This window comes from Phocoena phocoena, chromosome 1 (assembly GCF_963924675.1).
Source record: "Phocoena phocoena chromosome 1, mPhoPho1.1, whole genome shotgun sequence".
Classification (NCBI taxonomy): domain Eukaryota; kingdom Metazoa; phylum Chordata; class Mammalia; order Artiodactyla; family Phocoenidae; genus Phocoena; species Phocoena phocoena.
The window spans coordinates 95,911,051-95,937,199 of NC_089219.1; the positions used below are offsets into that span (position 1 = coordinate 95,911,051).

A 26,149-nucleotide genomic window follows, 5' to 3' on the forward strand; every position below is an offset into this window, starting at 1 on the left:
AGTGGGATTGCTGGGTCGTATGGTAGTTTTATTGTTAGATTTCTAAGGAACCTCCATACTGTTCCTCATAGTGCCCTTTCATCACTTTAAATGTGTCCTGCCACTCCCTTCCGGCTTGCAGAGTTTCTGCTGAAAGATCAGCTGTTCACCTTATGGGGATTCCCTTGTATGTTATTTGTTGCTTTTCCCTTGCTGCTTTTAATATTTTTTCTTTGTATTTAATTTTTGATAGTTTAATTTTTATATGTCTTGGCATGTTTCTCCTTGCAGTTATCCTGTATGGAACTCTCTGCACTTCCTGGACTTGATTGACTATTTCCTTTCCTATGTTAGGGAAATTTTCAACTATAATCTCTTCAAATAGTTTCTCAGACCGTTTCTTTTTCTCTTGTTCTTCTGGGACACTTATAAATCAAATGTTGGTGCATTTAATTTGTCCCAGTGGTCTCTGAGAGTGTCCTCAGTTCTTTTCATTCTTTTTTCTTTATTCTGCTGTGCAGTAGTTATTTCTACTATTTTATCTTCCAGGTCACTTTTCCATTCTGCTGCCTCAGTTATTCTGCTATTGATTCCTTCTAGTGAATTTTTAATTTCATTTATTGCGTTGTTCATCACTGTTTGTTTGCTCTTTAGTTCTTCTAGTTCTTCTAGGTCCTTGTTAAACGTTTCTGGTATTTATTCTATTTCCAAGATTTCGGATCATCTTTACTATCATTACTCTGAATTCTTTTTCAGGTAGACTGCCTATTTCCTCTTCATTTGTTTGATCTGGTGGGTTTTTATCTTGCTCCTTTATCTGCTGTGTGTTTTTCTGTCTTCTCATTTTCTTTACCTTACCGTGTTTGGGGTTTCCTTTTTGCATGCTGCAGGTTCGTAGTTCCTTTCATTTTTGGTCTCTGCCCCCAGTGGGTGAGGTTGATTCAGTGAGTTGTGTAAGCTTCCTGGTGGAGGGGACGGGTGCCTGTGTTCTGGTAGGTGGGTCTGTATCTTGTCTTTCTGGTAGGCAGGGCCACGTCTGGTGATGTGTTTTCTGATGTCTGTGAACTTAGTATGATTTTAGGCAGCCTCTCTGCTAATGGGTGGGGTTGTGTTCCTGTCTTGCTAGTTGATTTGCATGGGACATCCAGCACTGGAACTTACCGGCCATTGGGTGGAGCTGGGTCTTAGCATTGAGACAGAGATCTTTGGGAGAGCTCTCACTGATTGATATTACATGGGGCTGGGAGGTCTCTGGTGATCCCATATCCTGAACTCAGCTCTCCCACCTCAGAGGCTCAGGCCTGACACCAAGGCGGAACACCAAGACCCTGTCAGCCACACGGCTCAGAAGAAAGGGAGAAAAAAAGAAAGAAAAGAAAATTATTAAAATAAAAGTATTTTTAAAATAATAATAATGAAAAAAAAGAAAGAGCAACCAAACCAATAAACAAATCCACCAATGATAACAAGCACTAAAAACTACAGTAAGATAAACATAAAAATCAGTCGCAGACAGCAGACCCCAAATCTACAGTTGCTCCCAAAGTCCACTGCCTCAATTTTGGGATGATTCATTGTCTATTAAGGTTTGATGCAGGGTGCATCAAATTGATTGTGGGGATTTAATCCACTGCTCCTGAGGCTGCTGGAGGAGATTTCCCTTTCTCTTCTTTGTTCACACAGCTCCTGGGGTTCAGCTTTGGTTCTGGCCCACCTCTGTGTGTAGGCCGCCCTCGGGCATCTGTTCCAGCCCAGACAGGATGGGGTTAAAGGAGCAGCTGATTAGGGGGCTCTGGCTCACTCAGGCTGGGGGGAGGGAGGCTTATGGTAGTTATAATTGGAATGCGGGGCGAGCTTGTGGAGGCAGAGGCAAGTATGATGTTTCAGCAGCCTGAGGTGCGCCTTGTGTTCTCACAGGTTCCTGGCAGTGGCGTGTTGCACAGGCTCCTGGGGTGGGGGGTGTGTGGATAGTGACCTGCACTTACACACAGGCTTCTTGGTGGCTGCAGCAGCAGCATTAGCATTTCATGCTTGTCTCTGTTGTCCGAGCTGATAGCCATGGCTCACGCCCATCTCTGAAGCTCATTTAGGCGGTGCTCTGCCTTCTGTGGGCAGACAGGGAAGGAATCCCCTCTCCTCGTGCACCCTGAAACAATGGTCTCTTGCCTCTTCTGCAGGTCCAGACTTTTTCCCAGACTCCCTCCCGGCTAGCTGTGGTGCACTAGCCCCATTCAGGCTGTGTTGACGCAGCCAACCCCAGTCCTCTCCCTGGGACCTGACCTCCAAAGCCCAAGCCTCAGCTCCCAGCCCCCTCCCATCCCAGCAGGTGAGCAGACAAGCCTCTCAGGCTGGTGAGTGCTGGTCGGCACCGATCCTCTGTGCGGGAATCTCTCCGCTTTGCCCTCTGCACCCCTGTTGCTGTGCTTTCCTCCGTGGCGCTGAAGCTTTCCCCCTCTGCCACCCGCAGTCTCCACCCACTAAGGGGCTTCCTAGTGTGTGGAAACTTTTCTTCCTTCACAGCTCCTTCCCCCTGGTGCAGGTCCTGTCCCTATTCTTTTGTCTCTGTTTTTTCTTTTTTCTTTTGCCCTACCCAGTACGTGGGGAGTTTCTTGCCTTTTGGGAGGTCTGAGGTCTTCTGCCAGCGTTCAGTAGGTGTTCTGTAGGAGTTGTTCCACGTGTAGATGTATTTCTGATGTATTTGTGGAGAGGAAGGTGATCTCCATGTCTTACTCCTCTGCCATCTTTAAGGTCCCCTACTATTGAAGTGTTTTAAATCAGACAGTAACATGTTCATATGCACATTCAGAAAGACCACAGTAAGAGTAGCATGGAATAGAGGTAGGCAGACTAGCTAGGAGACTCTTGCACTCATCCAGGTACAAAGGCCAAACTCAATTGATTGGTGGAGGCAGAGAAGAGATCATGAATAGGAAAGATATTAAGAGAGAGGGCTTCCCTGGTGGCACAGTGGTTGAGAGTCCACCTGCCGATGCAGGGGACATGGGTTCGTGCCCCGGTCCGGGATGATCCCACATGCCGTGGAGCGGCTGGGCCCATGAGCCATGGCCGCTGAGCCTGTGCTCCGCAACGGGAGAGGCCACAACAGTGAGAGGCCTGCGTACTGCAAAAAAAAAAAAAAAAAAAATGTTAAGAGAGAATCTGCGGGGTGTGGAAATTGATTGGATATGAAGAAAAGTGAATAGGAAGGAGACAGAGGCAATATCTAGAACTCTAGTTTTGGTGACTTTTTTTTTTTTGTGTGTGTGGTCCATGCCATGCGGCTTGCAGGGCCATGGCAGTGAAAGCGTGAATTCCTAACCACTAGGCCACCAAGGAACTCCTTTTTTTTTTTTTTTTATCAAAGTATAATTGATTTACAATATTGTGTTAGTTTCAGGTATACAGCAGAGTGCTTCAGTTATGTATTTTTTTCATATTATTTTCCATTATAGGTTATTATTAGATATTGTATATAATTCCCTGTGCTATACAATAAATTCTTGATGCATATCTATTTAATGTATAGTAGTTTGTGTCTGTTAATCCCATACTCCTAATTTATCCCTCCCTTTCCCCTTTGGTAACCATAAATTTGTTTTCTATGTCTGTGAGTCTCTTTCTGTTTTGTATATAGATTCATTGTATTATTTTTTTGACTCCACATTTAAATGATATAATGTTAGTCTTTGTCTGACTTACTTCATTAAGTGTAATATTCTCCAAGTTCATCCATATTGCTGCATATGGCAGTATTTCATTTTTATGGCTGAGTAATTTTCCATTTTATATATATATATATATATATGTATGTATGTATATGTATATGTATATGTATATGTACACCACGTCTTCTTAAGCCAGTCATCTGTTGATGGGCACTTGGGTTGTTCCCATGTCTTGGCTATTGTGAATAGTGCTGCTATGAACTTTGGGGTGCTTATTAAGTCAGAGAATGTTTTGCCTATGTTCTCTTCTAGGAGTTTTATGGCATCATGTCTTATATTTAGGTCTTTAAACCATTTTGAGTTTATTTTTGTGTATGGTGTGAGGCAGTATTCTAATTTCATTGATTACATGTAGCTGTCCAGCTTTCCCAACACCACTTTTTGAAGGGACTGCCTTTTCTCCATCATATGTTGTTGTCTCCTTTGTCATAGGTTAATTGACTATAAGTGTGTGGGTTTATTTCTGGCTCTCCATTCCGTTCCATTAAATCTGTATATCTATTTTTGTGCCAGTACCACACTGTTTTGATTACTATAGCTTTGTAGTATAGTCTGAAGTCTGGAAGGGTTATGCCTTCACCTTTGTTCTTTTTTCACAGGATCACTTTGGCAATTCTGGGTCTTTGTGGTTCCATATAAATTTTAGGAGCATTTGTTCTAGTTCTGTGGAAAATGTCATGGGTGGGACTTCCCTGGTGGTGCAGTGGTTAAGAATCTGCTTTCCAATGCAGGGGACATAGGTTCTAACCCTGGTCCAGGAATATCCCACATGCTGCAGAGCAACTAAGCCCATGCAGCACAGCCACTGAGCCTGTGCTCTAGAGCCTGCGAGCCACAACTGCTGAGCCCATGCCACAACTACTGAAGCCCACACACCTAGAGCCCATGCTCTGCAACAAGAGGAGCCACTGCAATGAGAAGCCTGCACACCACAACAAAGAGTAGCCCCTGCTCACCACAACTACAGAAAGCCTGTGCACAGCAACAAAGACCCAATGCAGAAAAGGGAACCCTCTTGCACTGTTGGTGGGAATGTAAATTGATACAGCCACTATGGAGAACAGTATGGAGGTTCCTTAAAAAACTAAAAATAGAACTGCCATATGACCCAGCAATCCCACTACTGGGCATATACCCAGAGAAACTCATAATTCAAAAAGACACATGCACCCCAGTGTTCACTGCAGCACTATTTGCAATAGCCAGGTCATGGAAGCAAACTAAATGCCCATCGACAGACAAATGGATAAAGAAGATGTGGTACATATATACAGTGGAATATTACTCAGCCATAAAAAGGAGCGAAATTGGGTCATTTGTAGAGACATGGATGGACCTAGAGACTGTCATACAGAGTGAAGTAAGTCAGAAAGAGAAAAACAAATATATATTAACGCATATATGTGGAATCTAGAAAAATGTCACAGATGAACTGGTTTGCAAGGCAGAAATAGAGACACAGATGTAGAGAACAGACATATGGACACCAAGCGGGGAAAGCAGGGTGGGTGGTGGTGGGATGAAATGGGAAATTGGGATTGACATATATACACTAATATGTATAAAATAGATAACTAATAAGAACCTACTGTATAAAATAAATAAAATTCAAAAAAATTAACTTTTAAAAAAATCCATTAAAAAAAAGAAAGAAAATATCATGGGTATTTTGATAGGGATTGCTTTAAATCTGTAGATCGCTTTGGGTAGTATGGCCATCTTAACAATATTCTTCCAATCCAAGGGCATGAGATGTCTTTCCATTTCTTTGAATCATCTTCAGTTTCCTTTATCAGTGTTTATAGTTTTCAGCATATAAGTCGTTCACCTCTTTAGTTAAATTTATTCCTAGGGTTGTTTTTATTGTTTTTCTTTTTAGCCAGTTTTAAACGGGATTTTTTTTTCACTTTCTCTTTCCTGTATTTCATTGTTAGTGTAAAGAAATGCAACTGATTTCTGTATATTAATCTTGTATCCTGCTACCTTTGAATTCATTTATTTGTTCTAATAGTTTTTGTGTGGAGACAGAGGCAATATCTAGGATTCTAGTTTTGGTGACTTTTGGATTATAATGGCATTCACAGAGAAGGGGAATATAGGAAGAAAACAGATTTGGGGAAAGAGTATGAGTTTAGTTGGACAAAAACTTGCAGGATAAATATCCTGCATATTCCAGTAGGATATGTAGTTTTGAAATTTAGGAAACCCTGGGATAGGAATAATCTATCAACTAAATAGGTTTAATGGCAGTCTTAAGTGTCTATATTCCCAAGGACCTGTATTGAACTAATACAGTAAGATTTTAAGAATTGCCACATAATGGATCAACTTCATGATCCCCCTTCAATTGCCTTCCTGTTTTATTTCAGGTGACCAAGTATCGGATAGTCTCTAGGAAGATGTGATTTTCCTCTCAGTAACCAACTCAAAAGATTAAGGATGTCCTGTTAAAAAAAAAAAAAAAGAAGTTCTTAGAACTCAGTCTTGCCCCTCCCTGCTTCACACCTTCTACATGGAGATGGGAGCCTTGAATGAGCCAGTGAAAGTCTATCTATCATCTACTCCCAGAGAATCCAGCCCAAAATATCAAATCTAAACAACTGGGGCTCTTTATAGACTCTCCCTGGGGCAGGTGGACTGTTTACAGGGAAGAAGGAAGAAGATAAAATCATGGATAATTTAAGTTAATGGAGCCAACAAGAGATCTTAGGCACCGGAGCCGGAGGCATGAGGTATCCCCTCCAGCCTCAGCTGCCAGTGGGCTTGTGCCACCACCTCCGTCTCACAGAAACATCCCTGCCTGGCCTGAGAGTAGAGCTGACGAAGCGCCCTCCACTGACACTGCTGAGAACATACCTCCTCTCTTTTCCCAAAGCAGTGCCCTTTCTGGTCTCACTTTTTTTGTTGTGTAAAAACCCGTTTTTCCCCAGTGAATTTTATTCAAGTTTTGAGGATGTTCATACATTATTTGTTGATTTTTGTCACTTCCATCCTCAAGGAGGCAACATCACCTGGCACCTTACTAAGGCTGTGTAGTAACTACGCAACCAATCTCTTAACAATATTTCGAACTTTCAGATTCACCAGAAATCAAGTTCTGACCCTTAGAAATGTTTATTGACAGGCCTCCTTCTACATCAATGTCTATACCAATTGCTGGTGAATCTGAATCTCTGGAAGAAGATAGAAAAGGTGGAGAGACTCTCAAAATTCATCTTGGGATAGCAGGTATGGATTGTCGCTTACTGGTTTTTCAGTTGATAAGAAACAGTACTACCCTAAAAGTTTCCCCAAGTCCCTCCCAGATTTAAAATTCTGTGGGTATATATAACTTGAAATGGGCCAATAATTATCAGCAGTTTCAATTATGCAATTTTTCATTTTGTCTAAAGGGTGTGTTATCCTCTGACCAGTTAAAAGCTAAATGTTGCAGTGACACTCCCACCCCCACCATTGTATGCCTCTACTCCCCACAGAAATGACAGGACATGACAGGATTGTTCCCGTTCCACATGCCCAGCAGCTTCGGCCAGTCATCTCTCAGGTGGTGCTTCTCTTCCATGAATCACATACCCTCTTTCATTGGTTCCCAAACATTAGTGCACATCAGCATCACCTGGTGGCTTGTTAAACCATAGATTGCTGACACTGCAGCCAGAGGTTTTGATTAAGTACATCTAGGTTGGGGCCTGAAAACTGCATGACTAAGTTCCCAGGTGATGCTGCTGTTCCTGCTGCTGGGCCCAGGCCACACCTTGGGGGCCACTTCTCCAGGCAAACACCCAGTCATAGGCTGCTCCCCAAGCTAAAAGCAGGTGGGGGAATGTCAAGTTGGCTGGGGAAAAAGCATTTATGAGCTTCCTTTTTTCTCCCACGCCATGTGACCAGGGTTATTATTTGAAAGAATGAAAAGAAAGGTGTAGTGATGTGGTTAACATTTTCACCACTTTTCAGATTGCAAAGATAAGATTTCTTATGCGTAATAAGGATTCTCAAATTTCCTGATTTGGGATCAGTGAATCCTTTGTGTACTTTTAACTCTTGCATTAGCTCCTTGTCTTCAGTATTTAAATATTATGAATTCTTTCTCATGTTGGAAACCAAACACTCATTAGCCCTACATCCTTCTCCATGTACTGCTCTCCCATAGGCTCACACTCTCCTTCCCCCACCATCCCCCGCCCTCTTTCTCTCAGACTCAGGGGAGCAAGTTATAGCCAAACTTCTAGGAAGAATATACTGCCCATTTATTCCTAAACTCATGTGTGGTCTGGCTTCTACATTCTGCCCTCTCTTGATGATGTCTCCAAGAACATGACTGTCAAATCCTGTGGGCATATTTTCTGCTCTCATCTGAATAAATTGGCCATTTATTCTTTCTGGAAGCTTTCTCTTGCCTTGGCTCCCACCTCTTTTCCCTAGCTTCTCAGAGGCTTCTTTATCTTCTTCCACCTTCCTGTTAAAATATCGATACCGTCCAGGATTTGGTTCCCTCCACTCACTTTCCCTGGGTGATGGCATCTGTACCTGGGATTTAACTATCACATAAATGTAAATGTGATCATGTAAATATGAGTTAATATGTTTGATTTACAAATTCATGTTGCCTCCAGGCCTCCGTCCTGACCACAGGCACATATTTCCAAATGCTTTTTGGAAAGGTCCACTTTATGTCACATTAGACTGAAACCCATCTGTTTATCTTTTTTTCTCAGCAAGCTTCTAATTTCTTCGTGATCAGGTCTTAATTTTTCTTTGTATCAACAGCATAATGGCCAGGGACACAGTAGAAATTCCATGAGTAGTGAATGGGTGTCCTTAGGTGTCTCAAATTCCACATACCCAGCATGTCGTCTTCCTAACTCTTCCCCCTGTATTTTCTGTTGCAGTTATCCTGGCACACACTTCTAGTTAGTAATTAAGTACTGTCATTTGTGTCTGCCCAACATATCTCAGCTGAATTATTATGAAAATCTTCACTCCTGCACCCCCTGTTCATCCTGCTGCCAAAGTGATCTTCCCAAAATGTCAATCTGGTCAAGCCACACCCTTTCTTAAAGCCATTGAATTATTTCCTTCCTTAAACCCATAGGAGAAGGTCCTTCATTAGCAGGCATCTGCTCATCTCTCTCTTTCCTTCAGTCATCTACACCACTACCCTATATGCCAACTTTACCAAACTGTTTGCTTTCCTACAGACAAGGCATGCGTTTCCCTGCCTAGTCTAGCCGAGAAATTCCTATGCATTGTTAAAGACCTGGAGTTAACCTCCTTTATGAGGTTGTTCCGTCATTACCAAGTAGTGTTTGATGCATTTGTCCTTTGGAGCTCTTGATAGCTTCTTTTTGGTGCTTGTGTTTTGGTACTTGCCACGTTGTATTATAACTGCTTCTACTCTAAACTGTGAAGCATATATTTTATCTTATTTATTTTGTACCCCTATATCTTGTACAGTATTGGGCACTGACCTGGTAAGAGCTTAATATATAATTATTGAATGAATACATTTTGAAAACCAATAAATAAATGGATGAATTAAGATCTTAGCCGGGCTTCCCTGGTGGTGCAGTGGTTGAGAATCTGCCTGCTAATGCAGGGGACACGGGTTCGAGCCCTGGTCTGGGAGGATCCCATGTGCCGCGGAGCAACTAGGCCCGTGAGCCACAACTACTGAGCCTGCGTGTCTGGAGCCTGTGCTCTGCAACAAGAGAGACCGCGATAGTGAGAGGCCCGCGCACTACGATGAAGAGTGGCCCCCGCTTGCCACAACTAGAGAAAGCTCTCGCACAGAAACGAAGACCCAATGCAGCAAAAATAAATTAATTAATAAACTCCTACCCCCAACATCTAAAAAAAAAAACTATTAAGATCTGAGCCAATGCTAGGAGTAAAGTGTATAACTCTTGATATGAACCAACTCTTTTAGTTCAGAATTTGCTGTAGCCAAACATTTGGGCTTAGGACCACTGTCAAGCAGGACTAGGGATGCTGGTTTGGATTTGTACCTTACAGTCTGTCCAGAAATGAGAAACCCTTTGCAGAAGGGCCAGGTCGCTCCAGTAGCTTACTTATTTGGCAGCATTCGTTGGCCTATCTGTGTTCAATATCATTTATAGAACTGCTGCTATAATTGCTGTGTTATTCAGTTGGTTTCCTTTTGCCTCTAAGTGAAAAACAGTTCTAGTTTCCAAATATTTCACCCTAATGAAAATGGTCACCCTTCTGCATTCTGTGGAAGAAGCCTAGTTCTGGAAATACATAATTGGCATCTGGAATATGCACATTATTAGGAAAATAATAGAAATAGCTTTGACGCTGCTTTTTTTGTGCATTGACTTTGAAACTGAATACTAGAATCAATTTCTGAAGAACCTTATTCTCAGTGCTACATCACACGCTGTGTTGATTTAAACCACAGACATTTGTCCAAATTATAGCCTAGCACCAGCATCACTAATGCAAAAGTAACAAAGTGTCTACTGTCGTGATGGATTTGGGGAGCAAGATTTCCGCAAAAACCACCCAAAAACCTGGCAATTTTGTGAGAATTTATAAGAAACTTCTTTTTATAAGAGAAATACTAAATATAAAAACTGAAATAGTTTTATTTAAGATAGAGTGCTATTAAATCTTATGAAAAGTACTATAGCACTCCAGTAAACTGAGGTATTTAAGTTCTTTGCACAGTATTTCTTGCAGCACAGTTGTTTACATTGTACTGATTTAAAGGGATTTCTTTCACTCTGTAACTTGATAATGAACTTAGTTTCTAAAATACGTAGATTTGAATACAAATTGACCATTGACTTGTTGACAGTAATAGTAACATTATGTTATGACATATTGCAGATCTCTCAGCAAAGAGTGCCTCTGTTCCAGATGAACTTGGTGCCTGTGGACATTCTAGAACATCAAGCTATGCAAGCCAGCAGTCAAAAGTATCAGGTAAGAGGCTAAGAGTGAAGTTGAATTGCTCTGAAGGGACTTGGAATTGCTATGGTGCGGGAGGAGAATGTTTGGTTGCAGTGTGTTTGATACTAGTGTTACATCCAGAGTGATTTTCTCTGACAGGGTATAGCTCTTGCCACTCCCGGTCATCTAGTTTCTCTGAGTTCTGCCACAGGAGAAATACCTCCGTGGGAAGTACATCAACAGGAATTGAAAGTATTCTAGAGCCATGTGATGAAATTGAGCAAAAGATAGCTGGACCAAGTCTTGATACAGCTGATAAAGAAGATACAGCTTCGGAAACACTCAACAGGTATCATTTTGGTCTCAGTTTAAACGGAAAAAAGAAAAAAAAAACACTTTTTTTTCATAACATAATAAAAAAGGAAATTTTAAAAAATTATTTTCAAAGATGCCCAGTGAAACAAGATTCTGTAGAATCTCAGCTGAAGCGAGTTGATGACACCAGAGTGGATGCAGATGATATTGTGGAGAAAATATTACAAAGTCAAGACTTCAGCCTAGATTCCAGTGCAGAAGGTGTGTAGATAACCATTAAGTATATATGGATGTATATGACCCGGGTTTGTATAATCAATGTGGTCAGCAGTAAAGAGTCAGTACATTATGATACTGAGTGTTCGGTATTTGTAAAATAAATTTCACACCCATAAAAATCTGAAGATAACTTTTTATTTCTTGGATAGTTTAGTTTAATGGATATTAAATTTGGAAAAGAATTAACTTTAGTTTAAAAATATCAATTTTAAAGAAAGCTTTTATTGTATTTTTTAACTATGCATCAATGTCTGCCATGATTATATACGTTATAACAGATATCTACATCTGCTTTGTCATAACTGGGCATGAGTACCTCAAGTCACTATTGCAATTTGGAAGGTTAGGTGGTGATCTTAAAATGATAGTGAGTAACAGAATGCCTCATTCCCTCCTTAGCATTTTCACTGAAACTGAAAATTTACGTGCCACCAATTTGAAAGTTATAATTATTCATGCTGGTGTGAATAGAGAGCAGTTAACAATGGACTTAGTTTCATTATGTAACTGGTTGTAAAGAAAAATAATTAAACCCTGCTTGAGGAAGTTTGTAGGAACAGCTGTCTTCTTTACTGGGCTTTAAGAAAGTTAACAAGAAGTAACTATTAGGATATCTTTTAAACTGCCTGTTTTAAAACATGTATGTAGTTCTTTTTTAAGTTTTTATTTCTTTAACAAAACTGAATGTAAAATGTGAATTTATTATAATATGAATATTATTTGACAATCTAATAATTGTACCTATAACAAATATTGTAAATGTATATTGCAGAAGAAGGACTGAGGTTATTTGTGGGTCCTGGGGGAAGTACAACCTTTGGCAGTCATCATCTTCCAAACAGGTATGTAGTCCAAAGAGTATCTCACTAAAATAAAGAATAGACTGACTTTTTCTTTTAAATGCTCATGAGTAGAAGATGAAGGTTACAAAGTTCGCATTAGATTGAGGCTAGAAAGCACAATATTAGTAGTTCCATGAGAAGAATTACAGCTCTTAGTGTGTAGCTCTTAGTTTTCCTTATCCTGAATATGTTTGAAATTGTATTTTATAAGTTTATTTGTTGATTTCCTTAGATGTATTTCTAGAATGTATTAGTAGAGAACTGGTAGAGCACTGGGCAAACTGCAGTATACAAAGGACATTTAGAAAAGAGTTCTTAGTCTGATATCTTACAGCAAAGCAAAATTATATTTTCAATCAGTGATCTTGTCTGTTATGAGCAGTTACACAACCACTCAGTGGCAGACACTGATATTAATCTTTTTTGTACTCTCTTTTCTGCGCCCCACTAGAGCCTAACATACATATTAAGAAAAATAAGTTTGGAAAACTAATTTTCATGTTGGTAGTTATTTAGATTCAGACGAAGAAAAGGCATCTGCCAGACTTAGCATTCTGGTTCCCAGCACTGCAGCAGATGACAGTGAGCACAGATGCTGAGGACACCTTAGAAATTCTGATCACTCCACTGCTTCCCCACAGCCTGTTCCCTGTGCACCCAGTACCCAGTATTTCTGTGGAGTATTTATGTAGAATTCCAGCACAACGACAGTCTAAGTCAGAGTTGCAGGGGGAGGGAGCCCCCTTGGTCCAAGACAGTTATTTTATTCTCTAATGCTCAAAACCAGAAAGAATGTTTAATTCATTTCTTCTAGCAATACTCATTTTATTGAGTACCTCCTATGCGTCCCATCACATTGCAGGGCCCAAAGGATACAAAGGAGCAAACACCTACATCAGCAACTAACTACCTTCAAGATGTGATAGGTGGGAATAAAACTGTGCTGTGGAGGATAGAGGAGTCACACAATTTAGACCTTTTGTAACTTTCATTTACTTATGCACTTACTAAATTCAGTAACAATTTATTGGGCCAACTTGTGGTTAAGGGTGCAAAGAAGAAAGACCCAGCTCTTACCCTCAGCTAGATTATAGTCTAGCATGTGAGTTTGGAAAACTACAGCCCGTGGGCCCTGTTGGCTCACTGCCTATTTCTGTAAACAAAGTTTTATTGGAATACAGCCCACCTGTTTATGTATTGTCTACACATATTGTCTGAATTGGCTGCTTTGTGCTACAGTAGGAGCCATGAGCAGTATAACAGAGACTATGTGGCCCTCCTAAGATATTTGTTTTCTGACCCTTTCTATCAGGTGAGATAGACGAACTAAATTTTATAGTAGTATGATAAATTCTATAATATAGAGAAGTAGAGGAAACTCTGAGATGGCACCTCACTCAGACAGAAAAAACTTCCTGGAAAAGTTGACACTTGAAGAGGGTCTTTGAGAGAATAAAAGATAAGTGAGCGGTTACGAAGGGGTATGTGGAAGACAGATATTCCTGGTAGTAGGAACAAATAGAAGGAACTTAACAGGCATAATAATTATAATATATAATTATATAGTAGTGAATATATAATAATTATAGGCAATACTTATTGAACTTTTATTAGTTATGTGCTGAGCACCATGTGTATGTTTCATTCAATTCTCATCTCTTTCAATACTATTATTAGTTTTTTAAAAGAGGAAGCAAAGATAAAAAGAGGTTAAGGAAGTTTACCCAAGGAAGGCCTTAAAGCTAGTAAGTGTTAAAACCAAGGTCATACCCATGTCTCTTGAGTCTAAAGCCCATTCATTGTACTTAATCATTTTATCTTACTGGTTTATGAATAATATCACCTACTTAGAGAATGCCCATAAACAGGTTTTTCTAAGGAGGTGGGGCATGTGAAATGGAGTTGTGGGACATGAGGCTGGGAAGTATCTTGAAGACAGGTTGTAAAGAGCCTCCGTCCCCATAACAAAATGTTTACCCTTCTGTACACTGGGGAGCCATTGGTCATTCTTCAGCAGGGAACTGACCTATCAGATTGGCATTTTAGAAAAGTAACTGGCCATAATTTTGAGGGTAGATAGGAGCAGGGAAAGACTAGTAGCAGGGAACTAGGTAGAAGAATGACATTTATAAGGACAATGATATGTATGGTAGAGAAAAGGTGTTTTTGAGTTAAAGAGACAGGTTCACATCTTAACCAGACCACTTTGGGAGTAAATCATTTAACTTCAGTTGAACTGAACTCTATTAAAAATGTGATCATATGCCTACTTCCTGGAGTTGTTATAAAGTATAAATGACATGATATACTCAGTAAGCCCTAGCTATTATTATTTTAGGTGGAGAAACAGCAAAAGCTACTGTTCCAACCAAAAGGAACCAAAATAATAAACGCATGGGCTATCTCATTAGACTACTCAGGGTCCAGTCATAGCTCTTCCACTATTGACTTTACAGTGTTAGTAAACTGTCTGTAAGCCTCATTTTCCTCACCTGTAAAATGGGAATGGTAAATAAGTTATGTAACTCATAGGAGTTTTGTGAGGGTTAGGTTTAGATCATTTATGTAAAGTTACTTAGCACAATACCTGGCACATAAAAGGTTCTCAGTATATGCTAGCTATTTGTGTTGTTACTCAGAGAAAAGAAAGATAATTTCTAGTTGAGAGAGAATCTAGAACCTAGGATATAAAGGCATTTATGTAGTTAAGAATTCTGGCTCCCGTCCTCCTTCCAAATGAATGTTAAAAAAAATCACCCAATACGTGAAAGCCTAAAGGGACAATTAGGGGTTGAAGTAGATTCATATTACATGCTGAAGAATGTCAGAAACAATGTGTCATGGTGAAAGGAGGATGGGCCATGGAGTCAGATATGGGTTCTGTTCCTGGCTTAGCCATAATTACCCAGCTTAGCCATGATCTTGACATACTGCATCTCTCACTTGCTACCAAAAAGACAGCTGCATCCCTGGGAGAACAACACACGCTCTGGAGTGGGCTGCCTGTGTTCAGTCCCAAGCTCCACCATTTATTAGCTGTGTGTCTTTGGTAAGTTACTTCACTTCTCTCTGCCTCAGTGTCCTCACCTATAAAATAGTGATGATAATAGAACCCACCTCATAAGAGTTAATAGTGTTAAAATTAAACGAGGGAAGACATGGTAATGCTTAGGACAAAATCTGGTATGCAGTAAACACTCAAGTACTTTATATATACTAATTAAAGGTCTGTCTTTCAGAGTTCTTATGGCAGTTAATTTGAACTGTCCAGCAAGTACTTGTACACATAGGCTCTCCATAAATAGTGGGTATTCATCAGAGAAGCTAATGTGTTAGTGTTAGATCCATTATGTAAGATAAACTAGTAGCACAGGATGAAACCAGAATCATTTACCTAGAGCACAGAAGAGGCACAAGAACCACGGTTCCAAAAGGGAACCTATGAGATTGAAGAGAACAGGGCAACAAGTGATAGAGACTTGGGGAGGACTGTTTGCAGTAATCCATTTTAAGTCTAGTGGATACAGCCTGGCCAGCTCAGGGCTGCTTACAGAACCCTGCATGTACGTCCTTGCTTGCCTTTGGGACATTTAATTTCTGACAAGTAGTTTGCTTTCATTTCTACTTTTATTCCTCTGTGATTTATCTTTCATCTCTGACTGCTTTTAAGCTTTTCTCTTTATCTCTGGTTTTTAGCAGTTTGCTTATGATGTGCCTTGGCGTGTTTTTCTTTGTGTTTATTCTGCTTAGGGTTCATTGAGCTTTTCTTGAATCTGTGGGTTTAAAATTTTCATCAAAATTGGAAATTCTGCAGCCATTATTTTTCTCCACTCCTTCTGGTACCCCGGACTTACAAATTGTAGCTCCTGCATCCCTGAGCTCTGACCTGAGTCCTCCACTGACAGAGACCACCTAGCTGTATCTGGGTCCTCCCTCCCTGTGCTGTAGGCTGGGAGGGTCCAGAAGGAGATGGCTTTAGGCAGCAAGCTGAGGCAGTTTGTCTGGCTTTTCTTTCTTTCTTTCCCTTATCTCAGGGCCAGTCCCATGCTGCCTGTTGTCCAGTGTGTGAAAACTGTTGTTTCATATAGTCTATCCAGTTTTCTAGTTATTTGAAGCAGGAGCGAAAGTCTGGTTCCTGTCACTCCATCACTGCCCGAAGCAGAACCATTTTAGGGCATCTAAAAGCCTATGTGCAGTGGTGCTCACCAAGGTTCCTTCAAATTCTGATTATCTGCAGCTGTGAAAGAGTGTTCACTGGTATTCTGTTGAGGATGTTCCTATTTCTTCTTTAGAATGAATCTGTAAGAACAGAAGTCTCTGAGCAATCAACTGAGAATTCCAATTCAATCCTGGTGGAGTAGTAACTACTACCTTACTTCCATTTTTTAGAATTTCCCCTTAAAATTCCATTAAGGGCAGAGACCAGTCATGGTGGTTGCTTCTGGTCTTACTGATCTCTGGCATACTCAGAGTGAAATGTCAGGTAGTAGTCCCTGGCATCTTGACAAATGAGGAGATAGGCGCCTGGTGATAACTTTAAGCAGTAATACCCTCCCACCATGCAATACCACTTTAGCTTTCCTCCTAATCACTCAGGAGGGGTCAGTGAAAGGGTAGAATGATCCTCATCCCAAAATAAATCCAGCTCCCTCAAAAAGACACTGTGTTTACAGGCTCATAGAAAACCTTTATCAGGGGAGTTCGGGGTTTTTTTTTTGGTTTGGTTTGGTGTTTTTTTTGTTTGTTTGGTTGGTTGGTTTTTTTTTGCCGTGCTGCAAGGCTTGCAGGATATTAGTTCCACAACCAGGGATTGAAATTGAACCCGCGCCCTTGGCAGTGAAAGCGCGGAGTCCTAACCACTGGAGTGCCAGGAAATTCCCAGTTTGGATGTTTTGAGCACTACCTGCCCTGGACTCCTTACATGGTGCCCTGCAATAAACGCTGCACTTTCCTTCAGCACCAGAAAAACAAAATCAAAAACCTTATCCTCCCAGACCAAGAAACAATAGACGGAACATGTGTTCATTCCATTATAACGTAAGGCCAAGGTACCAGGTGAATCAACAATAGAAAAAAAAAAAAAACCTGTTGATGAGGTCTTTACTTAATTTAAGTATTTCTAAGTACTTTATTCACAAAGCTTGCAAATTTTAAGTCTTTTAGTATTCTCCATATTTCATTAATAGAGGTCAGTTAGTACCTGGCATATTAGGGCAAAGGCTAAGCTGCCATAATAAAGAGACCCAAAAATAAAATGGCCAGCCTGGAGGGACAGCTTTGCCCCAGAAATGATTCACTGGTGCAGGTACCTCCATTTTGTCCTTTACAATCCTCCTTACCTGTGTTATCAAAATTACTACCAGTCCAAGGCAAGCAATGTCCCTTTAAAGCAAGTGAGGCAGAAGTTGGCATATCTCCGTTCACGTTCCCTGGGGGTGAAACTTAGTCACAAGGCCACACCTGTAGACAAAGGAGTTCAGGAAATGTGGTCTCTAACCAAGCAGGCTGTCCCTAGCTAAAACCATAGAAAAGGGGAGAGTAGATGTGGGAGGACAGCCAGCAGTCTGACAAACCATGCTCGTGAAGAAACAAAGCCCTCTTCAAGATCATTTTCCCTTTTAATCTGCATTAGCATAGATATAATTTACAATACTGACCACCTATAAAGACATTTGCATTTGACTAAAATAATTTTTGCGCTTCCTTGTTATGTACGTTAAGACGCCACAATACTAATGCAACTAAAAACTATCATCCATTAAGTCAGCGCAAGACCTGAACTGCTAGAGTCAATATATGCTCCTGGATTTACATATAAACATGTTTGCCACAGTGTGTTGATAGTTAAGAATTTGGAAACATTACATTACTGTGGGAATAAGTATGAGGTGATCAGGGACTAGACTAATCCCAGTGTATCAATTATAAACATTCAATACTTCAAGTACTTTCTCTCTGTGATATCAAATATAAACCTTGCGGATATCAAATCAAGTAGAAAATGCCTAATGCACTATCTCTTTGGGGACAAAATTAAGTGGAACAATCTCAAACACTACAGCTCACAAGTTTGAAGTTTTGTTTTGTTTTTTCCCTACTTTTAGGGTGGGGTCTGGAGCTTATGAACAAGTTGTGATCAAACGCTAGAAATCAAGCTGGTGAACTGAAGCTTCCCTAGGGGTTTAAGATGTGGTCAGTTGAGCTGTCAAGGCACTTTATTCAAGCACTTATGAGAAAGTGAACCTATTAAAAAAAAATGCAGCATGTTCATCTATCAAGAGGAAAGCCAACACTGATTTCTTCTCTGAAGGTGCCCACCACTCTCCTTTCTCACCCACCCACAGGGAACATCGGAATGGTAGTATCAGGGCAGTGTGCCGCGTGTGCTTACAGGTACACAGCTTCTGTGGTCACTGCACATAATAATGAAAAGCCGCCTTTTTTTTTTCAAAACATCCAGTGGGGAAAACAGCACTATACATCTGAGTATAATTTTAATGTTGAAGTGTAAAACGTGTGATAGAAGTGCTTGACTGATTTGGGCTCTTAATTTTTTAATTTTATGTTTGAGAGACAATAAGTGAAAATAATTTAAACTCTATAAACTTTGCCAAGAATAGATATAATTCCTGTGAAGGAAATCTTCCATATTATACTATCACGGTATTGTACTAAGTTCATTCACTCTTTTTGATGCAATATTTGATATAAAATGTGGGTGTTCGTGATTTGGGAAGGTGTTATACTACATTTTAAACATGTAAAATGCTTAATTCTAAATGTATTAGTCATAAATTGAATAACAAATGTGAGTTATTTAAGTCTGAGATACGTGAATGGTATAATGCTATTATTATGCAGTATGTATCATTACTTGTTAATATTAGATGAGCTACAGAATTCCCACTAGCACTATATGAGAGACCGAAGTTTAAGACTCCATATTGTTAGGCTACCATAAGACACCCTAATGTAAGAGCTCTGTTAACAGAATAATATCTGATGGTTTCAGGAGTCAAAATTTAGAACAACAGGAGGAAAATTGTGATATAGTCAGAAACAGAGCTGCCTTTTCTCTAAGTTCAGGCTTACATGAAACTGAAAATTATTCCAAGGAGGTAGTGGATAAAGGACAGGGGACAGCCACTTGACATCACTGACATGGACCCATGGTTTTCTGTTTTCTTCTTTACTGTATCAGAAATTAGTTATTTTGAGGCAAGAATAGAATATAATGTACATCAAATAGAGCTTTTAAAATAAGAATATCTGATCTGGATCCAGTTAAATAGCACAGCAGATAAACCTTAAGAGTTTTTCTGGTCTTACATGACAGTGTCTGTATGGAAAGATCTTAATTTTCTTGGAATCACTCAGTCACTGAAGAAAAATATTGATTCTGTAGAACCAGTCATTCCCAGTCCTTTCTTTCAAAACCATGTCCAAGAAATGTGCTGTGTTAGAATTACTTTGGTCTAATATTTCCATGTTGGCAAAGTCAGAGGGAAAAATATATTATTTTTTTTAATTTATTTTTAATATCCAGATTTAGAGGTTTGAAAATTTTTGAATAGTTCATGTTAGGGTTTTTTTTTTAATATTTCAAGGATTGGGTATTCCAAATTAATTCAGTACTACTTTTATAAATAGATTGTGATATTTTTTTAAAGAGATAACACCCCGTTTTAGAATATCTTGAATGTTGAAAGATAGGATTTTCTGACTCATTAGTCATGCTTTTTTATTTTTTAAGATTTGTTTTGAAGAAAAAAAATTGACCTGAACATTTTAGTCTAACCAAGGAAAATATTACCTTAATGGTAAAGACATGCCGTCTGCTTATAAACAGGTGAATTGATTCATTCGTTATATATCATGGGAAGAAAAAAACAATCAAAGAAAGTTTTTAATAGAGATGTGAAGATATTGTTTAGAGAAATATTTATTATGACATCTTAAAAACATATTTTTCTATTTTCAAAGTATTATTTCTAGGCTATGTTTTTTATTGGCACTTCTGCAGATGATATTGCAGTTTTGAAAGTGATAATAAAAACTAGATTGTAAGTTAGGTTCAGTGAGGACATTTTTCAGATATGTAAAAGATGCTGTGATTAGGGCACTGCCCACATCTTACTCATCCTTGGCTGCCCTTGGCCCAATACCTTTATACAAGACTGGCTCTTGGTATTTAAGAGGATATAGCATTATTTTTTAAGAACAAAATGTGGAGAGATTTTGAAAATCGTGCCTTTACAATTTGAGCAGCCACCAGATACATCTTGCTTAAGGTACTAGTAAGTATAACATATGTTTTGATAAGTAGAAACATTAGGAAGAAAAAAGATGACAGTGTCCGCTTTCTTCAGTGAAAGTCTGGATTTATTTTATTCTATTTTGTGTTCTATCATAATACTTTGCAATCCGATTTCATTACAGTCCTTGAAAATATTTGTTAAAGGACCTAAGTGTCTTACTTTCTAGTTTTTCTTAGAGTATATACTAGTAATATCTTAACCATATAGCTATTGAAAAAAATCTGCTTATTAAATACCAAGTCTACTTTTGGTTCCATTTTGAGTTTCAAAAATAAATCTGAAAAATTAAATCTTAATAAATTTTCAACTTTTAAATATTAAATATTTTATTTTTTTTAATATTAAAGTCGAATTTTAAATCACCTAGTCCTGGAGAATTTGCCGATATATAACATTTTCTTTTTCTAATCTTACCCTAGAGAAAAAGATTGATGGTATTTTTAAAGCTAAGTATTTCTGATCAGATAATGAAGTGTCTTAAATACCTTGTTTGGGGGAAACACAGAGACCCAGTCAGGAGCCCACTTCCTGTGACTTGTGCTGGTGACCAAGACTAGAGAGGATGTGAAGGGTAGCAGAGGGCAGAGAAGGCCCTGGGCCATTAGTTTACACTCTGATGGTTGACTCCCCCTTTGCGATGGTGGTGGTGAAGGCTTCTGTATACAGACAACTAATTTGGACTGGTACTTATAATCTGAGAAAGTCTTGGCCAAGAATCCTAAAGTCCACCAACCCATTTCAGCAAAATACTATCAGAGTAATGATGTCCTAACTAGATTCTTCTGTATATATGCTTTTTGGTTTTTTAAATGGAAACCATGAGCCACAGAGGTCCACCACTTAGCCCATTTGTTGCTAGAAGGGAAAAAAATCTCCTACTAGCCTCCAGTCACCCACACATTCAGGTATCAATGAGTTTTAATATATTAAAACATCCAGAAGTATTTTTAGAATTTAAGATTTCCATGCTAACTAGACTACCTTACAAGTTCAAGCTGATGGTATTATTAAATACTTCATTGAAGTTCTCTGAAGTGTTAGGCTTCCATTATATATGACAATGCTCTAAAAGATACTGGGCTTATATGACAGGGTTGCATTTTATTTTAACAGACCTTTAACTGGGGCAGTTCAGAAATTATGCTTGGTCAGTTCTCTTGGATGGTATGTCATGTTAATGTAACCTAGTACTGTAGTTGAAATTGTGTTGTGCCATTACCCATGTGTTGGCTTAGGTACTGTACATAGTCTTAATAGCTGAGATGTTAAAGAAGATGAAGTCTAAAAATACAAAGGATGAAACATGCCTATATTAACCTGTTTTAAGACTGCTTTAGATATAAAGGCCTTATTCCCTTATATATGTGACTTTTCAGAAGATAGTATATACACAGTATATTTTAAATGGTCATGTGGGTGGTCTCTAGCTACTCTCCATATAACAAAACTGGCAAATTTTTTTATTTACGTGGACAACAAACTCCACATTTACAAATGTTTATGTTCATCTTATGCATATAACAATGAATTCTCTTGCTGATATTCATTGACCAAATCCCACATACAGGAAGACATTTACAGTATATTCAGTTTGTTTTTTTGGAAATACATCTTACTTGGGGGATCACCTTCCTCTTAGACATTTATTTGGTCCTCTGGAAATTGATACAGTTGTGGGTAATCATGTAAATGTTTACGAAAAATTTTTTATTGAAGTGATTCCATTTGTATTCTAATCTCTAATACATGGAGAATGACCTTCATATTTATATATTTCTTTATTTTAACCTCCCAGCTATTAATCCAGGAAATTTTTTCCTTTTCTTTGCCAAAACTTTTTATTGTAAAATATTTGAGTAATGTAAAGGTGAATCTTATACATGTTCAATAAAAATCATATCTTTAACTTTAGAATGTTGTTTATACTTTAAATTTTCAGTTAAGGGGCTTCCCTGGTGGTGCAGTGGTTGGGAGTCCACCTGCCGATGTGGGGAACACGGGTTCATGCCCCGGTCCGGGAGGATCCCACATGCCGCGGAGCAGCTGGGCCCGTGAGCCATGGCTGCTGAGCCTGCGCATCCGGAGCCTGTGCTCCGCAACGGGAGAGGCCACAACAGTGAGAGGCCCACATACCGAAAAAGAAAAAAATTCAGTTAAGATTCTGTCAGAAATCTGTCCGTTGCTTGCCAAGGAAAGAAAACCGAAGGGAAAAGACCAGCATGTAACTCCTCCCTGAGGGCTTCCCTTTATTTATGACCAGGTAGTATAGCCAGTTTACAGGCTTGAACGCCTCCAGTGAAAGACTTTTCTCTGAGACCTGAGGCAGCCCCTGCCATCCTGTGGGCATGGACTTTGGAGTAAGACAGACCTGAGTCTGAATTCAAACTCATCTCTGAACCTGTTTTCTAATCTAAGATGATGATAATACCACCAACTCTTTTGGGTTGTGATGAAGAACACAAAAGCTAACGTAAGGAATATGCCATAGGCACTCAGTGTTTGATCAAGCCAAAAATTTGTCTTTGTGTAGCATCTACATACATACCTTAATTCTAGTGTTAGACATATGGAAGATGGTCAATAAATGTGGCACTATTAGAGGTTAAAATCATGACTTAAATGATATTCATAATCACCACACCCTTGTACAGACTGCTTTTCCTTTTGACTAGAATGTCCTCACAGAGCGGAAAAACAATGCCAACAAATTCTCTCTGCTGATATTCAAATTACAGCAGCAACTTCAAGTTAATAAAGAACTATGGTTCAATATGAGTTTGAACCTGATCTTTCTATGTAGATTGTCATGATTTCCCTGGACAGTGCAGATTAAGAAAGGTTACATAAGTTAAGGAGAAAGTACCCCACTTGCTGGCAGAAGCAGGGTGGGGTTATGGCCACTCTAGGGGAAACCCTCAAACCTCCTCCCCAGTACACAGGATTGTACGGGATCATCTGGGACAACTTTGTGCCGATCACAGCAGAACCTAGCAGGAGCCTCTGATCTGTCCCCTCAGACTTTTCAGTATAGTTGATGTACAATATTACGTAAGTTACAGGTGTACAACATAGTGATTCACAGTTTTTAAAGCTTATACTCCATTTATAGTTATAAAATATTGGCTATATTCCCTATGTTGTACAGTATATCCTTGTAGTTTACTTTATACTTAATAGTTTGTACATTTTAATCCCCTACCCCTGTCTTGCCCCTCCCCCTTCCTCTCCCCTCTGGTAACCACTAGTCTGTTCTCTGTAAGTTTGTTTCTTTGTTATATTCACTAGTTTATTTTTTAGATTCCACATATAAGTCATATCATACAGTATTTGTCTTTCTCTGTCTGACTTACTTCACTTAGCATGATACCCTCCAAGTCGATCCATGTTGTTGCAAATGGCAAGATTTCATTTTTTATGGCTGAGTAGTATTCCATTGTGTGTGTGTGTGTGTGTGTGTGTATATATATATATATACCATGTCTTTTTTATCCATTCATCTGTTGATGGGCACTTGGGCTGCTTCCATATCTTGGCAACTGTAAATAATGCTGCTTTGAACATTGGGGTGCATTTATCTTTTCAAATTAGTGTTTTCATTTTTTTCATATATATATATATATATATATATATATATATATATATATATACCCAAGAGTGGAATTGCTGGGTCGTATGGTAGTCCTATTTTTAGTTTTTTGAGAAACTGTCATACTGTTTCCCACTGTGGCTGCACTAATTTACATTCCCACCAATAGTGTACGAGGGTTCCCTTTTATACATTCCCTCCAGTATTTGTTATTTGTGTTCTTGATGATAGCCATTCTGACAAGTGTGAGGTGGTATCTCATTGTGGTTTTGATTTGCATTTCTCTGATGATTACCAACGTTGAGCACCTTTTCATGTGCCTCTTGGCCATCTGTATATCTTCTTTGGAAAAACATCTATTCAGGTCTTCTGTCCATTTTTTAATCAGGTTGTTTGGGGTTTTTTTGATGTTGAGTTTTATGAGCTCTTTATATATGTTGGATATTAACCCCTTATCAGTCATATCATTTGCAAATATTTTCTCCCATTCGTAGGTTGTCCTTTCATTGATGGTTTCCTCTGCTGTGCATAAGCTTTTACATTTGATTAGGTCCCATTTGTTTATTTTTGCTTTTATTTCTATTGCCTTGGTAGACTGACCTAAGAAAACATTGCTAAGATTTATGTCAGAGAATGTTTTACCTATGTTCTCTTCTAGGAGTTTTATGGCATCGTTTCTTATATTTAGATCCTTAAACCATTTTGAGTTTATCTTTGTACATGGTGTGAGGGAGTTCTAATTTCATTGATTGATAGATAAGCTGTCCAGCTTTCACACCACCACTTGTTGAAGAGACTGTCTTTTCTCCATCATATATTCTTACCTCCTTTGTCATAGGTTAATTGAGCATAGGTGTGTGGGTTTATCTCTGGACTCTATTCTGTTCCCTTAATCTGTTTGTGTGTTTTCATGCCAATATCACACTATTTTGATTACTGTAGCTTTGTAGTATAGTCTGAAGTCTGGAAAGGTTATGCCTCCAGCTTTGCTCTTTTTCCTCAGGATTGTTTTGGCAATTCTGGGTCTTTTGTGCTTCCATACAAATTTTTACATTTTTGTTCTAGTTCTGTGACTAATGTCCTTGGTTGGTTGTTTAGGGTTTTTTTGAGGGAGGTTGTTGTTTTGTTTTGTTTTGTTTTCGTGGTGCCACATGGCATGCAGGATCTTAGTTCCCTGACCAGGGATCAAACCCATGCCCCCTGTAGTGGAAGCACAGAGTCTTAACCACTGGACCACGGGGAAGTCCCTGTCCTTGGTATTTTGATAGGAATTGCATTGGGTCTGAAGATTGCCTTGTGTAGTGTGGTAATTTTAACAATATTATTCCAATCCATATGTTTGTGTCCTGTCCCCTCAGACCTTGTCCATGTCTCAGGCATGAGGTTCCCAGGCCCAGCCTTCTTATAACTTAACCCATCTTTCTTCAACACCTAGTGTTTTTTCTCCCTTCCTCCCTACATCCTCTCCCTTCCTTTACTTAGTTTACCTTTTCCTTCCTGAACATACATAGCACATACCTGGTTGCTGCACATTTAAGGAAATGAAACCTTTCTTTCCATTTGCATGATATGAAATCTTTGATGGAGCTAATCCATCACACATTACACAAAATGTAACACAAATTTAGGAAACATACAGAAAAGCCTTAAATTTAGACATTTCCTGAGTCAGTGATCTCAAACCTAATAAGGAAACGTCTGAGACCATCCTGTATGAATTAGTTTAGACCCCATTCCTATGCAATTACAGCTCAGCTAGGTTGAGATATCTCCTTAGTCACTTCTCTTAAGAAATTGACTTAACCGCTAGATCTTTAAACCATTTCAGCGGTGAGTTTCCTGCGTATGCATGGCAAAGAGTTTCAAACCTCTAAAGAAAATGGGCATAACTAGGATTTTTTTTTTTTTTTTTTTTTTGCGATACGCGGGCCTGTCACTGTTGTGGCCTCTCCCGTTGCAGAGCACAGTCTCCGGACGCACAGGCTCAGCGGCTATGGCTCATGGGCCCAGCTGCTCCGCGGCATGTGGGATCTTCCCGGACTGGGGCACGAACCCGCATCCCCTGCATCGGCAGGCGGACTCTCAACCACTGTGCCACCAGGGGAAGCCCAACTAGGATTTTTTTTTTTTTTTTTTTTTTTTTTTTGCTTCTTCTCAGGGAGTCCTCAAAGCAAATGAATGCATTTAAGTGGG

General features: G+C 39.3%; 1 protein-coding gene across 1 annotated transcript in view; it reads left to right on the forward strand.

The window, feature by feature from the left end:
* The window catches only part of EEIG2 (EEIG family member 2), a 105,950-nt gene extending 87,751 nt beyond the window's left edge, over window positions 1-18,199 (forward strand). Inside the window, exons 6-11 of the mRNA XM_065893168.1 lie at window positions 6,829-6,932; window positions 10,554-10,649; window positions 10,776-10,965; window positions 11,065-11,192; window positions 11,983-12,052; window positions 18,157-18,199. Of these exons, the coding sequence (XP_065749240.1) occupies window positions 6,829-6,932; window positions 10,554-10,649; window positions 10,776-10,965; window positions 11,065-11,192; window positions 11,983-12,052; window positions 18,157-18,199 (631 nt within the window). The remainder of the gene's footprint in view (window positions 1-6,828; window positions 6,933-10,553; window positions 10,650-10,775; window positions 10,966-11,064; window positions 11,193-11,982; window positions 12,053-18,156) is intronic.
* Window positions 18,200-26,149: the final 7,950 nt, after the last annotated feature.